This window comes from Lipotes vexillifer, unplaced genomic scaffold (genome assembly GCF_000442215.2).
Source record: "Lipotes vexillifer unplaced genomic scaffold, Lipotes_vexillifer_v1.1 scaffold539, whole genome shotgun sequence".
NCBI classification, from domain to species: Eukaryota; Metazoa; Chordata; class Mammalia; order Artiodactyla; family Lipotidae; genus Lipotes; species Lipotes vexillifer.
In genome coordinates this window covers 448289-463304 of record NW_006789542.1, presented here as the reverse complement: position 1 = coordinate 463304, position 15016 = coordinate 448289, and the positions used below count along the sequence as shown (strand labels likewise).

The window sequence follows — 15016 nt, the reverse complement described above, 5'->3', positions numbered from 1 at the left end:
TAGGGAAGTGTGGAGGGCGGTGGGGACAGTGGGGGGAACGTGGGAGGTCAGCATTCCCTGATGGCCCATCCTGATGAGGAGAGAGAAGGCAGAGCCAGGCTTCCAGCCCCACCCGTCCCACAGCTCCTTTGACCCTCTATTTCCTCATCTGTCCCATGGACACACTGAGAACTAGGGAGGTGAGGCAGACAAGATGATGCACCTGGATGGCTCTGCTAAGCAGCACAATGGGAAGCAGCATGATTTAGGGAGGTGCACAGCCCCACATTCTCATACACATCATAATTGTCACCCATAGGCACACCCCGTGTCTCCACTGTTAGCCCTAATGCCACTCGGTCCATAGAGTGCCCTTGTGCAAATTAGACCTGAGCACCCCTTACTTCCATCTGTCAGGATATTGATGGAAAATACTGATCTTGTGAGAACAAGATGGTTTGCTGCCATCAGTGTAATGAACAGTCAGGAGTTTGACGCCTGCGATGTGAATGGTGACACTGAGTTGTGTACGTTACTGTCTGCATGGTATGTGGCAGCTCTGTGACTCATAGACAATCCCACCCAGGCTCACGCAGTGTCACCCACAGGTTTAGTGATCATACATCCCCGGTCATGCAGCGCCACCATGCAGCCCCACGTTTTGCCTGTTAGCCTGGCATAATTATTCAGAGTTCCCACTTTTACTCTCCAAAGCATTGGGATGATACTTGCCCTTTTCCACAGATAACACACTGTCCCCCACACAGGTTCACATGCACTGTCAGCCAGGAGCTCATACATTTCTTCACATTTGATGTTCACCTACACACACATCTATACATGTGGATAAACTGGTACTTGCGCCCCACTTGCATCCTTGTGCCTGTGTACGCATGTACTGCTGTAGACTTGCACTGAGTGAGAAGTGACACACTCGGTCACGGACACCCCGTGAAATGCAGCATAACCTACGTTTACACATGCCCAGAGATGCACCCAGCCACATCCACAGTGACGCTCAAGGTCTCACATGCTTACATGGATGCGTGCCTGCACACCATCAGAGTGGTGTCACACTCATACACCCAGTTGCACGCAGCTTCATGCACATAAGTGACACACCTGAGCTATGCGCACGTGGGCAAGGACAGGCTGCAGTGCCCCTCCACCTGGGTGCGGGTGGTATGGCACACTGTCTCCTTCCCTGACGCCTGGTTCTGGCAGGTGGAGCTCTCCTGGCACAGCTTTAATAAGAGTGACATCTTCCTGCTAGACCTGGGCAAGATGATGATCCAGTGGAATGGGCCCAAAACCAGCACTGCTGAGAAGGCGCGGGTCAGTGTCTGCCCGGGAACTAAGGGGTGCAGTGCTCGGGGAGAGGGGTGGTCCTCCAGGTGCCCATCCTCCAGCTACCCCAAGACGTGGGCTTCGCTCTCACCTAAGAAGCTGAGAAGCACCTACAAACTGAGTCCAGATCCTGAGCTGTTGGTACCCCTGGATGCCAGGATAAGGGGATACCTCCCCTGGCCCCCAGCCTCTGGGAGCTGAGCAGTGACAGGAGGATTCTGGGCTGGACTGTCTGAGAGGTGATGGGGGGCATTCTGGGGATGCTCTGACCGCCAGGTCCTGTCCCGCAGGGCCTGGCCCTGACCCGCAGCCTCCAGGACAGGGAGCGTGGTGGCCGTGCACAGATTGGTGTGGTGGATGATGAGGCTGAAGCCACTGACCTCATGCAGATCATGGAAGCTGTGCTGGGCTTCAGAGTGGGCAACCTGCACACCGCCATGCCCAGCAAGAATACTGACCAACTGCAAAAGGCCATTGTCCGCCTCTACCAGTGAGCAGAGCTTGGGAGTGGGCAGGGTGGGTGGAATAGCCCAGGCGTGCATGTCCGGCATTACTGCAATAACACGGTGTCTCTAGGAAGCCCTCTAGAAAAGGTTCATGGGTTTCTGGGGCAGGCCATGTGGAACCTTAGGCCCAGCCTGTGCTCTTGCATGGCTGCCTTTCTGAGAACGCACTGTACAGACAGGGCGACTGAGGCCCTGAGAGGGCCAGGGAGCTGCCTAAGTCTTCACAGCAAGGCTGCAGCGAAGACCTCAACCTGGGCCCCCAGCCCCCAAGCCTTCTGCCTCTGGAGGTGCGAGGGGCTGTGGTAGCTGGAGTGGAGCCAGGCCCGGGAGGAGCTGAGCTGCCCAAATCTGGATGCCTGTCCCCTAGTGTCTACGAGAAGGGCAAGGATGTGGTGATCCAGGAGTTGTCGACCTGCCCTCTGGCCCAAGACCTACTGCAGGAGGAGGTGAGGCAAGCCTGGCCCCAGCCAACCCGTCCATCTCCCCACCCACTCCACAAGCCCGACCCAGTCTGGACCACCTACTGACCAGCCCCACTTTGGCTCCCAGGGCTGCTACATCCTGGACCAGGGTGGTTTCAAGATCTACGTGTGGCAGGGACGCACGACTAGCCTCCAGAAGAAGGCCGCCTTCAGCAGGGCTCTGGTGAGGCTTTGGGGCCCTGGCTTAGAGGGACATAGAGCCGCCCTGGTTCCTGGGTAGGGAGGAAACCGCCTTATCCTGCAAACCTAAGCTGGGAGAGATCCATGTCCTGGGGTCTAAAGAGAGAGGTAATCCTGCCCTGGGGCCAGGAGGGGGATACGTCCTGCCCTGGGAGCCCTGTTGGATGGAGGAGGACATAACCCTGCCCTGGGGTCTAAGCCTGAAGACCCACCGCCCTGTCTGAGGGCGGAGACACAGCTGTGCCCAACGGTCCGAGGGGGAACACAGGGCCCCTCTGGGGTACCGCGGGCTGTGGCCTGCCTTGGGGGCCCTGACGGGGGAGGACCAGATAGCTTCCAAGAAACCATGTGTAAAAGGGGGATGTGAGGGACCCGCCTTGAGGTCTGAGGATTCTCCAAGCACTGGGTGCTCCCTCCTTTTCCAGGAGGGGAGGCAGGGCTCTGCCTCTGGGGTCTGACGGGTGGTCATAGCTGGCCCTTCCCGAGGCCCGGACTAACGGGACCCTGCCTGTCCTCAGGGACTTCGGAGAAGTCGGTAGTGCCGGAGCCAGCTCCTTAAGCCAGTCATGAGCTCAGTTAATTGACGCTGCTCAGTGCACTGGCTGGCCCCGAAGCGTGAGCCAGCAGGTCCTGCGGGTGGAGCGGAGCAGTGGGCCCTTGGGCCACACGCTTGACAGAGCCCCCTCGCCCAGGGCTTCATCCAGGCCAAGGGCTACCCGAGCTACACCAATGTGGAGGTGGTGGACGAAGGCGCCGAGTCAGCCGCGTTCAAGCAGCTGTTCCGATCGTGGTCTGGGGAGCAGCGCAAGAACAAGCACCTCCGCGGAATGGGTGAGGGGGCGTGGCCGGACGGCGGAGCGCCGAGCCGAGGCTTCCTGAGCGATGGGCGGGGCGGGGATGGAGGGGCGGGGCCTGAGCGGGGCCCAGAATCTCCACGGGAAGGGTGAGGGGGCGTGGCCGGAGGGAGCTTCTTGCGTGATTGGCTGGGCGAGGCGAAGTCTGGGACAGGGCAGACATCGCCAGTGACACCCCCTGTCCCACCCTCAGGTAAATTACTTCAGGTGAAACTGGACGTGGGCAAGCTGCACAGCTATCCTGAGCTGGCGGCCCAGCTCAGGATGGTGGACGACGGCTCTGGGAAGGTGGAGGTGAGGGGCACTGACTTGGCTGGGGGAAGATGGGCGCATAGGTTTAGGCTTTGTCTTCAGGTGAACCTTATGGCTGCTAAAGTGACCCAGGTACGCCCAGGTGCACATTTACACACAGTCAGGGACACACGGGGCATGTGTACGTATACACGCACCCTCCACCCTGCCAGCTCATATGCATCACGCATACAGTCCCATGCAGCCACGGCCACTTGCTCGGTAACACTCATGGCACCCAGAACAGTAACATTCGGACAATTAATTGTGCCCTTTTGTCATATGTATGACACATACATATTATAATATAGACACACATACTCATACCTCGTGATTGCACTTATTCAAACAATTGAAAACATGTAAGCATACAAACTCTACATCACACACGATCACAGCCCCCCACGCCCAACACAAAGTCACACCCTGTCAGCCACCCGTCTGGTCTCAGACCAATGTTCTGGGAGATGCAGGGGTTGGGGGCTCCTTCCAGGCTCTGTACAGGGCAGGGTTGTATCTTGACTAATTGGGTCACCCCCAGGCAGGGCCCTTAATTCCTTCAGGGCCCAGTTTTTTATATGTAAAATGGGGCTAAAGCTGTGGTCCCACCTGGCCCCGAGGCTGGTGTGCGGGTGCTGAGAGCGTATGGGAACAGGACAGCTGGGCCTGTGTGAGGCGCACTAGTTCTCAAGGTAGGCCGAGGTCAGAGAAAATACTGTTTCTCCAAGGTGCCCTCTGACATTTGCCCTACTATGGATGGACAGTGGCAGTGAGTGGGGAGAGACTGAGATAGGAGAAGACGGGGCGGAGGGGGAGGAGGGAGAGAGGATGACAGGTTGAGGGGACAGGGAGAGACAAAGAAGAGGAGACTGAGAATGAGAGAGAGAGCGTGGAGGAGACCGAATAGAGCGAGGAGGGGATGGGATGCAGAGCAGGGAGTGGTGAGGGCACAGGGAGAGGAGAAAGGGGGTCCGGGAGAGATGGGATACCCAGGGAGAGACAGAGGGGCAGCCAGCGAGAGAGAGAAAAGGAGAAACAGGAAAGCGGAGAGAAGGGCAAGGGAGGAAGGAAGGAGGGGTCTGCAGCCCAGGCCCCAAGCACAAAGCCAGGGAGGGGACGTCCCCCGCCCCTCCCCACAGCAGGCTCGGGGACAGGCAGCCAGAGGGGGTCCCTAGCCAGGAGGCCTGGCTGCCAGGTGAGTGCTGCTCCTGGAGGCGAGTGGTTGCAGTCAGCCTCTTCTGCAGAAGCAGGATTCCTGGTGCTCTGGTCTTTTCCAGAGACTGCTGTCAGGCTCTGTGTGGCCACGGGATGCCCAGATGTTGTTTCTTGCCATGTCGAGGTGAGCGCTGTTACCCCCACTTCACAGGTGGGAAAAACTGAAGCTCAGAAAGGTCTCGCTCCCGGTGTGGGTGACCGGGATTCAACCAGGGTTTGCCTGGCTCCAGGGCCCATGCTCGGCTACCCACAGGAGCAGGACATCACATTAAGTGTGACTCAGTGTTTTCCTTTCAGTCTTTGAATAGGGTTTGCTTTTTTAAGTGACACTTGAAAAAAAGGAAATTTTCCCAAGAGCCCCAAGGCCTTGCTTCTGCCCAGCTTCTGCTGCCCTGGCCTGAGCACAGCGCAGCTGTGCAGGGCTGTGGCTGGTGAGGTCAGGCTGGGGTGGCATGTGGCAGCCTAGGCAGCCTCTGGAGTCCTCACCGCTTGTTTGTGCCAGGCACCACACACCAACTCAGAGTCCTGGCTGAGAACAGGCTGGCACAAGTGTGGGTCCCAGGGGTCCCTGGGGGAAGCACAGAGTGTAGGGTGGGCACAGAGCTCGGGGGGAGCCCCTTGTCTGCACAGATGAGGCATGCCCCCAGCTGCAGAGAGCTTCCTGGCTGGACACACGGTGGGTGGGCTAGTTCAGGTGGAGGCACCACCCCTGCCTGTTGGCCCCCTGTTCCCCAGGTGTGGTACATCCAGGACTCACGCAGGCAGCCCGTGGACCCCATGCATCACGGACAGTTGTGCGCAGGCAACTGCTACCTTGTCCTCTACACATACCAGAAGATGGGCCTCGTCCAGTACATCCTGTACCTGTGGCAGGTGCGCCGGCCTGAGCAGGGTGGCAGGCACCCTCAAGCCCCAGAGCTCAGGAGCTGAGGGTGGGGTCTGGGAGCCGTGCCAGGCCCTCACCACCCCTGCCCGCAGGGCCTCCAGGCCACCGCACACGAGATCAAGGCCCTGAAGGGCAACGCCGAGGAGCTGGACCTCCAGTACCACGGAGCGCTGGTATAGGAGCACGTGACCATGGGCAGCGAGCCCCCTCACTTCCTCGCCATCTTCCAGGGCCAGCTGGTGATCTTACAGGTAGGGCCCGCCTTGCTGCTGTGGCCGCAGCCTCTCCACCCCTCCGTGCACCCATGGCCCTTACACGCATGTGCTAAGCACCTTCTCTGCAGGTCAGGGGCCCAGCGGTAGCCCCTTCGCTTCCTGGTGCTTGTCCAAGGCCCAGGAGCTCCAAGGGTGACCCCTGCCTGAGTTTCTTCCCCCATCCCCAGAGGCAGCCACAGAACAGGCGCACAAGTGCAGAAGCGGAACGGAAAGGGAGCCGGGGCCTTACCTGGGGTCACCCACAGGCAAAGCTGCTCCCCACTTTCCGTCTTCAAGGCCTGCGGGATCCATGCTCTGACCCCTCGGAGTTGGGGTGAGGGGTCTGTTTAGAAAGGGCCTGGTTCCCTATTCTAGACCGATGGCATCCTCACACTCCACACTCAGAGGGTAGAAAACAGAGGTGGCTTCAAGAGAGGGGGCCCTGGGTGCCGAGGCAGTTTGGCCCCCACTGGGAGAGGGAGGCGGCCCCAAGAGCCCTTGCCGCAGCCTGAGGCCCAGCCCTCTCGTAGGGGAGCGCTGGGCACAATGGGAAGGGGCAGCCAGAGTCCGCCGCAAGGCTCTTCCACGTACGAGGCACCGACAGCTACAGCACCTGGACCCTGGAGGTGCCAGCCCGTGCCTCAGCCCTCAACTCCAACGATATCTTCCTGCTGGCCACAGCCGGCCTCTGCTACCTCTGGTTTGGGAAGGTACCCCAGCAATGACCACTTGACTTACGCCTGGGGCAGCGGTGCCAGGCCAGGGAAGGGTCCACTCCGCAGCGGAGGCTGACTTCAAGTCCAGCCTCAGGCCGGAGGGAGGTGGGGGAGAGGCCACAGTGTCTCTTCTGGGACCTGGGGGAAGTTATGGGTGGACCTGGGCATCCACGGGTCAGAGCCAGGCCAGGCCCAGGCTGCCTGCCCTCCTTCCTGCCTCGTGCCGGGACCACGTCCCTTCCCAAGTCTCTTGGGAAAAGGAGGCCTAGTTCAGAGTGCCAGGGTTTTCTCTGATCTTCACCATAAACCATGAATGATCTCTAAGCCTGGAGGTCCCCCATCCTGTGCTCTGGACCTGGAGTGGGTCCCGGTCCCTGTGACCTTGATCAGCTGAGGAGACAGAGGGAGGAGGGGGAGGAAGGGAGACACTTTGTCATGTGTGCCCCGCCACGAGCCCAGGGCTCCTGTGACTCAGGCGTGGCTCCGGCTCCGCACAGGCTCCTGTTAGCAGGGGATGTGGCGCAGGAGGTGAAGCCCCCTCCCTGTGCAGGGCGTGACCCAGCTCTTTGCCTGCTAGGGCTGCAGCGGTGACCAGCGTGAGATGGCACGGACAGTGGTCACCGTCATCTCCAGGAAGGACAAGGAAATGGTGCTGGAGGGTCAGGAGCCTCCCCACTTCTGGGAGGCCCTGGGGGGCCGGGCACCCTACCCCAGCAGCAAGAGGTGACAAGGCTGGGAGGAGGGTGCTCTCCTGACCCAGAGGAGGGAACTGAGGCCCAAGAGGGTGGGTGACTGATTAAGGGTCACACAGGGAGGTGGAGAGGCCAGACTGGAGCTGAGAACTTGTGGCTCCCCAGCCCAGGGGCTCCTAGGAGCACAGCCCACCCTTCCCTCCTCCCTAACTTGGAGCACGAAGGTGCCGGGGACAGCAGGGTGGTCGCGCCCTCTGCTGGCCGAATGTGCTCCCTGCACGGTCCCCGTACTGGACCGTCTTATCGGCAGAGGGCCAGAGGGCAAAGTGCATTCCCCCACCCCACAATCCCCACGGGTGGTGTCCCCGGTGTAATATGACATATGGGTAAACAGCGTGTGTGGAGTGTGCAAGAATAGTGTGTGTGGGGTGTGTAAATGGATAAGGGTGTGTATGGGAAGGAAGGGCAGAGTGAGGCTTCAAAGGGAACTGGGAGCGGGGAACCTGCCGCTCTTTATGTCTGTGCGGCCCAGCTATGCGCTGTGCTCCCCCCAAGTCTCCTGAGCTCCTAAGTGCTGCTGTCGCCCTCTCTCGGCCTGGCTTCCGTCCTCCCACCTTGGGCCTGAGGCCGGGGGGCCAGCGGCTCCTCCCTCCCAGGGCGGCAGGGCTCCAGCTCGGCCCTCCCTCCGCACTCAGCCAGCCACCCCCTCCTTCCCCGTGCTCCTTCCCCGAGAAATTCATGGGGCAGTTTGCACCCCGGCTGCCTGTGGGAAGACAGACTACCTAACCTGCTTTCCCCACTGACACGAGGACACGGAGGCCCAGAGAAGGGCAGGTGTTTGGGAGTGGATCCTGGGATGGGTGGAACTTAGAGGGGAGCGGCTGCCTCCTGCTCCAGGAGGCATTGTGTCCCAGCCCCTGGGGGGCGGTAGAGGGGTGCTGTGCTGGGGGCTGGCTTGGCCCAGGCTGGTCAGAAGCCCAGCTCTCTCTGCGCCCCTCATGGCCTTGTGCCATGCTGGCCAGGCTCCCCGAGGATGTGTCCGACTTCCAGCCACGACTGTTTGAGTGCTCCATCCAGACGGGCCCCCTGGTCCTCACGGAAGTGGTGTTCTTTAGCCAAGAGGACCTGGACAAGTATGACCTCATGTTACTGGACACCTGGGAGGAGGTACGGCAGCCTGGGTGCCTGGCTGGGTTGTGAATGGGGGGGTGTCTGCACCTGCGTAACTGGGTGTGAGTGTGTGTGACTTTGTGTTTCTAGCCATGTGACTGCATATAAGGCTGCGGGTGAGTGTGTGACAATCTACGACACTGTAACACTGTAACAATCTACGGCAATTGTGTGACTGTGGATAAGACGCCAGGGACGACTCCGTGACCCAGGGAGCCTGGGGGAGACTGTGGCTGTGTGTCTGGGACTCATGTGTGGTCGTGACCAGTTGTGTAGTTGGGTGTAACTCTGTGTGCCTTATAAGGGCGTGTGTGAGTCCATGCAACTGAGTGCCCATGGCTGACATGTCAGTGCTGAGTGGGTGGCCATAAAGTGACCGTGTGTGTGTGCATGCGCGTGTGCACACATGTGCGTGATGCCTCTGTGTGACTGCATTTGATCTCTAGATAACTAGTTATCTCTAGTTTATTTATTTCCTCTCTGGTCTTTATTATTTCCTTCCTTCTGCTGACATTAGGTTTTGTTTGTTCTTTTTCTAATCCTTTTAGATGGTAGGTTAGGTTGCTTATTTTGAGATTTTTCTTGTTTTTCTGAGGAAGGCCTGTATCGCTACGAACTTCCCTCTTAGGACTGCTTTGGCTGCATCCCATAGATTTTGTCTGGTTGTGTTTTCATTGTCATTTGTCTGTCTGTGTGCCTGAATTTGCCTGTGTGTGTGCAGCTGTGTGTAATGGCTGTGTGGTCAAGGAACTGGCTATAAGTGACCAGACCATCTATAACTGGTGACACTGTGAGAGAGAGACAATGTAACTGGCTGCAGGTGTGAGTGCCTGAGTGACTGAATTCATATGACTGTGTAATCATGTTTCTGTGTGGCTGGATGTGATGGTGTTTCAGGCTACTTGTGTTTTCAGGCTGCGTGATCCATTGTAACTGTGCTTAGGTGCAACTATGCATGAGTACGGGTGACAGTGTATGGCTGTGATTTGCCATCTGGCTGAGTGGTGGTGGACAGTTGTGTCTGTGTATCTGTGGTCGTGTATGTGTACGTGTGTGTGTATCTGCATCACTGTGCCTGGGACTCTGTGTGACTGTGGCAAGGAGGCCTTTGGGCTCACATCCCACTCAGAGCGCAGCCAAAGCCCCTCCCCCAGCCCTGTGACAGGTGGCCCCGACTCTCCCCCTCGCTCACTCTGCTCCAGCCACCATGGCTTCCTGGCCGCTCTCTGAACATGCCAGCGTGCTCAGGGCCTTTGTACTGGTTGTTTCCTCTGCTCAGAACACTTTCCCCCCAGACATACATGTGACTTGCTCCCCCACCTCCCTCAGAGCTTGACTCCAGTGTCATCTTCTCAGTAAGGCTCTCCCTGACTCTAATTTAAAATGACAGTATCCACCCCACCACCACCCCACTTCTCTTCTTTCCCTGCTTTATTTTTCTCCATCTGATATACTACATATTTTACTTATTTTTGTGTCTACCCCAGCAAAATGAAAGCTCTACAAGAGCAGGGATTTTGTCTCTTTCTTTCTCATGGTTGAGTCCCCGGTGCCTAGAACATTGCCTGGCACACAGTTGGTGCTCAGTAAATATGTGTGGATTGATTGCACACGTGCATGCCCGAGACCTCCTGGCACATTTACGGGTGTGTGTGGGTGCAGCCAGCCTGCTGGGTGGGTCTGGTTGGCTGGGATGTGTGCATCGGGTTCTGAGACCACCTGATGGGCAGGGCTGGGAGGGAAGTGGTCAGCTCCACCCGCCCAAGGCCAGGCCCCCTCTGTGGCCCAGATCTTCCTGTGGCTGGGGGCAGCTGCGAGCGAGTGGAAGCAGGAGGCTGTGGCCTGGGGCCGGGAGTACCTGAAGACCCACCCAGCAGGGAGGAGCCTGGCCACGCCTATCGTGCTGGTCAAGCAGGGCCACGAGCCTCCCACCTTCACTGGATGGTTCCACACCTGGGACCCCTACAAATGGACCGTGAGTGAGGCCTGAACCCCCCATCCCCACCCTAATCCTGGGAGAGGGGCCTGCCCTGGCAGACGGTGGGGGAGCCATTTCCCTGCCCAGGGACCTCCAGTGTGTGGGGAGAATCTGGTCCCATTGGTGCCCCTCCATCTGGCCCCCACCCTGATGCTTGCCCCCAGAATAATCAGTCTTATGAGGAGGTGGTGGAGGGCGGCCTGGGAGCAGTATCTGCCATCTCAGAGATAACAGCAGTGAGTATTGGGGCCTCCCAGGGGTCTGGGCTCGGCTGGCCCAGGGGGCAGGATGAGCAGGGAAGGAGCCAGGCGCCGGTAGAGGGCAGGGGTGGCAGTTGGGGGCAGGAGGGCGGGTGGGCTCAGTGTGGCCTCCCATGGGAGCCCATCCCCCAGCTTCCCCAGCCTGAGTCCCCTCTCCTGACAGCAGGTCAGCAACTTCCGGCTGTCCAGATGGCCAAGCAATGGCAGGGCAGGCCCGTTGGCCCTGTGGGCCCTCAAGGGCTCCAAGGACAGCTCCGAGAACCAGCTGGAGCTGGGCCCCAAGGCGGGCAGCGGCCCCAGATCCATGGCCAGCGGGAGCCTGCCCCGAGAATGGCTGAGGCACCAGGCTGTTGAGGACCTGCCGGAGGGTGTGGACTCGGCCCACAAGGAGGTGGATGCCTGAGACCCCTGCCCCGCCACTCACCGCCCCAGCACTAATGCATATAAAGCTGAGCTGCCGGCGCCCAGGGCGTGACCCACTGATGGTGGGCAATGGGCAGGCTGCCCGGGGAGATGTGTGTTCCAGATAGGGTGATGGGCAGAGAGATGTGGGAGAGGATGACACCTCTGGCTGAGTGGGACAGGGTTCTGGGCTCAGCTGATACCCTTCCTCTGCACCCACTCCCTCCTCTCCCCCACCCCAGTCCTATCTCTCAGACTCTGATTTCCAAGATATCTCTGGGAGGTCCAAGGAGGAGTTCTACAGCATGGCCAAGTGGAGGCAGCAGCAGGAGAAGCAGCAGCTCGGCTTCTTCTGAACCCCGGCCCTGCCGGCTCCATCTACGTGGCCAAGACGCCCTGCCTGCGGGCACCTCCCCTACACATATGCGAGCCCCCCAGGGAGGCCCTCCTGGTGCACCCTGGTTGGAGACTCCTGGGTCACTAAAATAAAAGCCTGTGGCCTTCACAAGATGTGGTGAGTGGGCTTTCAGGTCTGGGTCACTCAGCAGGTCTGCCTCTGGGAGAGTGGGCCTCTGGGGTTGGAGGGGTCGGCCATGACATTCCAAAGACTGAGCCCTCCGTACCCTCCGCCATTCAGGGGTTTGTTTCTTGCTGGTCCCTCCTGCCCAGGGGACAGATGTCCCCCCTTGCTCCAGTGTGAGGGTGGAGAAGTGGAGAGTGAGGTGCTGGGGCTCCAGTGCTCTGGGGCATGCACACACGCACGCATGCTTTACAGGGATTTTTCCGGTGTCCAGGTAAAGAGACCACAGTACTTAGTCTTATGATTTTTATAAAAACCCTCAATCTAGGGCCCGGCTGGAGGATGGAGAGGGCTGCAGTGTCATTCCTAACGGAATTGAGGACAGCTCCAGGGACTGGGCCAGCTCCTGGGCTCCCGAGAGGCAGCAACACAGACAGTAGGTTGGAGCTGAAGGCAGTGCGGGGCTGCCAGCTCTGAGCGAGAGGTTGGGAGCAGCCCCTGTCCTGCCCCCAGATGTGGACAGAGGGCCTGGTCCGCTCGGGGCAGCCCTCACCAGACTCCCCGAGCCTAGTCCTGGAGGCCCACCTTCACAAAGAGGGTGGCAGACGGGTGCTGGTCTCCGTTCTTGGACAGGAGGTGGATATGGCGGTATCCTGGCAGGCGGATGGGCGGGGAGGGGCGCACAGGGGGAGTTCTGGTCACTTAGGGAGGATGCTTTGAGGAATAGCTGGCCCCTTCCCAAGAGATGCCTCCCCTTGAGTCGTCCCCTCCCTCCACAAACACTCACCCTGCTTGAGGCTGTTCAAGGGGATGGTGCTCTGGCCAATGAAGTCATTCTTGGAGGAGGCATCGTAGTCCTCCACCACAAAGCGCACGAGGGCGAGCTCAGGCACAATCACCTCGAACTCAAACTCTGTGTCCCACCATGGGTTGAAACCTAGGGGTGCAGGCACCATGTCAACAGCATGGACACCAGCTCCAGAAGCCGGGCCCAGCCCAGGCCCAGCATGTACCATTATTGGTGACCACAGCGGTCTGGTGGCTGGCCACGTCCTGGCCCACGCCATGGATCTCCACTGTCACCTTGGGGTCCACAATTGAATTCTTATTCTTGTTGACTTTTGGCAGCTGCTGCCCTGAGATGACCTGAGGAAAGGCGGGGGACAGTTAAGGGTTCAGGATGGTAGCCAGGGGGAAGGGAGGCCCATGGCACCCGTCCCTCCGGTGGCTGGCCATACCCTGACATTGAGCCGCTTCCGAGCCCACCAGGGCCCCTGAGCCAGGGCACGGGAGTTGAAGGTGGAGTTGGGGTCTCGCAGGAAGGCAGGCTTCAGCACGTACCCACAGGCCCCATTGTCCTGGAATCGGCCCTGGTATACGTCCATCTCTGGCCCAGGTGTCTGGAAGTTCAGGGCCACTACAGGCAGGACGGAGCAGTCACAGGCTGTGGGCTGGCCTCAGGGGCCCCAGAGCCCAGCCTGCTTGGGGTACACTGAGGCCCAGAGTCACACGGTGAGGCAGAAGCAGGGTCCAGGATCACTCCAATGCCTACTGCCCTCCTGCCGCCCTAACTGACCCACCACACCAACCTTGCATTCCATTTCTGGTTCCAGAATTCAAAGGACAAGTGTGCTAACAATGGGATTTCAGACGCTGTATTTGCTGGTGGGGGATATTTCCAGACTGAGATTACCAGCTCCTGAGCCCACAGATCCCTGCATCTGGCTCTGCCTGGGTCCCCAGAGGCTCCTGGCCCCTGGCCCTCCAGGCGGAAACCCTTACCCAGGCCTCCTCCAAGCCCCAGCCAGCCCGTACCGATCTGGCAGCCCCCATTCCACATCTCCACAGGGCTGTAGTTGGAGGAATCCGTTCTCCACCCGGCGGGGTAGATCCTGCTCAGGTGACTCACATTGTGGCGGACAAAGCTGTTTCCTGAGGGGGGTGTGGGCTCATCAGAAGCGGAGGCCTCCTGGTGAGTCCAAGCCCCTCCCTACCAGCTCTGTCTGGTAACAGCGTGGGGTGCCAGCTCTGGGTGACATCTGGAGGGGTGGGAGCCAGTCCTGACCCTGGCCAGCTCAGGTGGTCAGACAGATGGACAGCACCCTGGGGGAACAGGGCCGGGCTCACCTGATTCTTGAAGCAGTCGGAGGGCGCGGTTCTCGGAGAAGGATGCCAGCTCATAGAAAGCCTGCCCACGGGTGCCAGGACTGGGGAAGCCCAGAAAGTGGACGCTCTTGCAGTAAATGACCATATCTGAGAGCTCCTTTGCTAGTCTGAGCTTGTCCTCCTGGGGGCCATGGGGAGGCCCAAGTTAGATTCAGAGGTTGGGGCAGGTGGGCACTGAGAGAGCCAGAAACCCAGATACAGAGAGAAGAGAGGGAGACAGAGAGAGGGGGCAGAGGGTCTGAGTGACAGCCACAGAGAACCCGGACAAGGCAAACACCCCACAGTGTGATGGAGGGGGATGGTGGGGGAGGGCCCCCTCCCCTCCCCGGGCCCCCTCCCCTCCCCTCCTTGCGCCATAGCCCCCCCTCAAACCGTGGACTTGTGCTGCACTTGGTTCCTCACTGCCTCATCCTCCATCTCAGCAGCCTCATCCTCATCTGACACCACAGTGGCCTCAGGGCTGCCTTCCCCTCCAGGGAGGAAAAGCCCCCCAAGCTTCTTCCCCTTCAGCAATATCTTCCCCTTCAGTTGCTAAGGGGGGAGTGGCAGCTGGTCAAGACGCAGCTGGCCTCCCGGCCAGTCCCCTGCCCTCTCCTCTGGGCACCCCACCCCATCGGGCACCTCAGGGGAAGGCAGGCTGCTGGTGACCCTGTCCAGTGGCCGATCCAACAGCATGGGGCCCAGGAGGGTGTGCAGGTGTTGCGCCATCACACGCTGCTGCTCCACGCTGCAGTGGTTCTCCAGGGACAGGATGACGGGGTAGGGGGACACCTGGAGGCCCAAGGGCGGATTAGGAGGGGTGGGTGGGCCCGAGCATCCCCTCCCTCAGGCCCAGAAGCGCGCCCACCTTGAAGGCGTAGTCCCGGATGGCCCTGAGCACGTCGCAGAAGAGGATCTTGGAGGTGAAGGTGTAGCCGTGATAGATGACCGGTTCCTGGTTGGGTCCATCCCAGCAGTCGAGCTCCAGGCAGCGGCAGCCTTTGCACAGCGCCCTGCGAGTGGGACGGCGGCTAGGCTCCTCGGTCCCGGCCGGGCCCCGCCCAGGTCCCGCCTGCCCGACCAGGTCCCGCCCGGCCCCGCCCCATCACGACCAGGTCCCGCCCGGCCCCGCCCCATCA

At 59.9% G+C, this 15016-nt stretch overlaps 2 protein-coding genes across 2 annotated transcripts in view; one reads left to right on the top strand and one right to left on the bottom strand.

The window, feature by feature from the left end:
* VILL (villin like) overlaps positions 1–11568 on the top strand; it is a 16406-nt gene extending 4838 nt beyond the window's left edge. The window contains 15 exon segments of the mRNA XM_007462693.1: positions 1204–1314; positions 1617–1816; positions 2200–2278; positions 2382–2477; positions 3187–3325; positions 3542–3642; positions 5590–5727; positions 5833–5991; positions 6525–6704; positions 7288–7433; positions 8425–8569; positions 10362–10547; positions 10715–10786; positions 10974–11201; positions 11455–11568. Of these exon segments, the coding sequence (XP_007462755.1) occupies positions 1204–1314; positions 1617–1816; positions 2200–2278; positions 2382–2477; positions 3187–3325; positions 3542–3642; positions 5590–5727; positions 5833–5991; positions 6525–6704; positions 7288–7433; positions 8425–8569; positions 10362–10547; positions 10715–10786; positions 10974–11201; positions 11455–11568 (2094 nt within the window).
* A 731-nt stretch (positions 11569–12299) lies between these two features.
* PLCD1 (phospholipase C delta 1) overlaps positions 12300–15016 on the bottom strand; it is a 22472-nt gene continuing 19755 nt past the window's right edge. The window contains exons 7-15 of the mRNA XM_007462719.1: positions 14746–14890; positions 14520–14669; positions 14271–14429; positions 13860–14019; positions 13548–13664; positions 12971–13149; positions 12746–12878; positions 12520–12669; positions 12300–12385 (exon numbers count right to left, since the gene is read on the bottom strand). Coding sequence (XP_007462781.1) covers positions 12300–12385; positions 12520–12669; positions 12746–12878; positions 12971–13149; positions 13548–13664; positions 13860–14019; positions 14271–14429; positions 14520–14669; positions 14746–14890 — 1279 coding nt within the window. The remainder of the gene's footprint in view (positions 12386–12519; positions 12670–12745; positions 12879–12970; positions 13150–13547; positions 13665–13859; positions 14020–14270; positions 14430–14519; positions 14670–14745; positions 14891–15016) is intronic.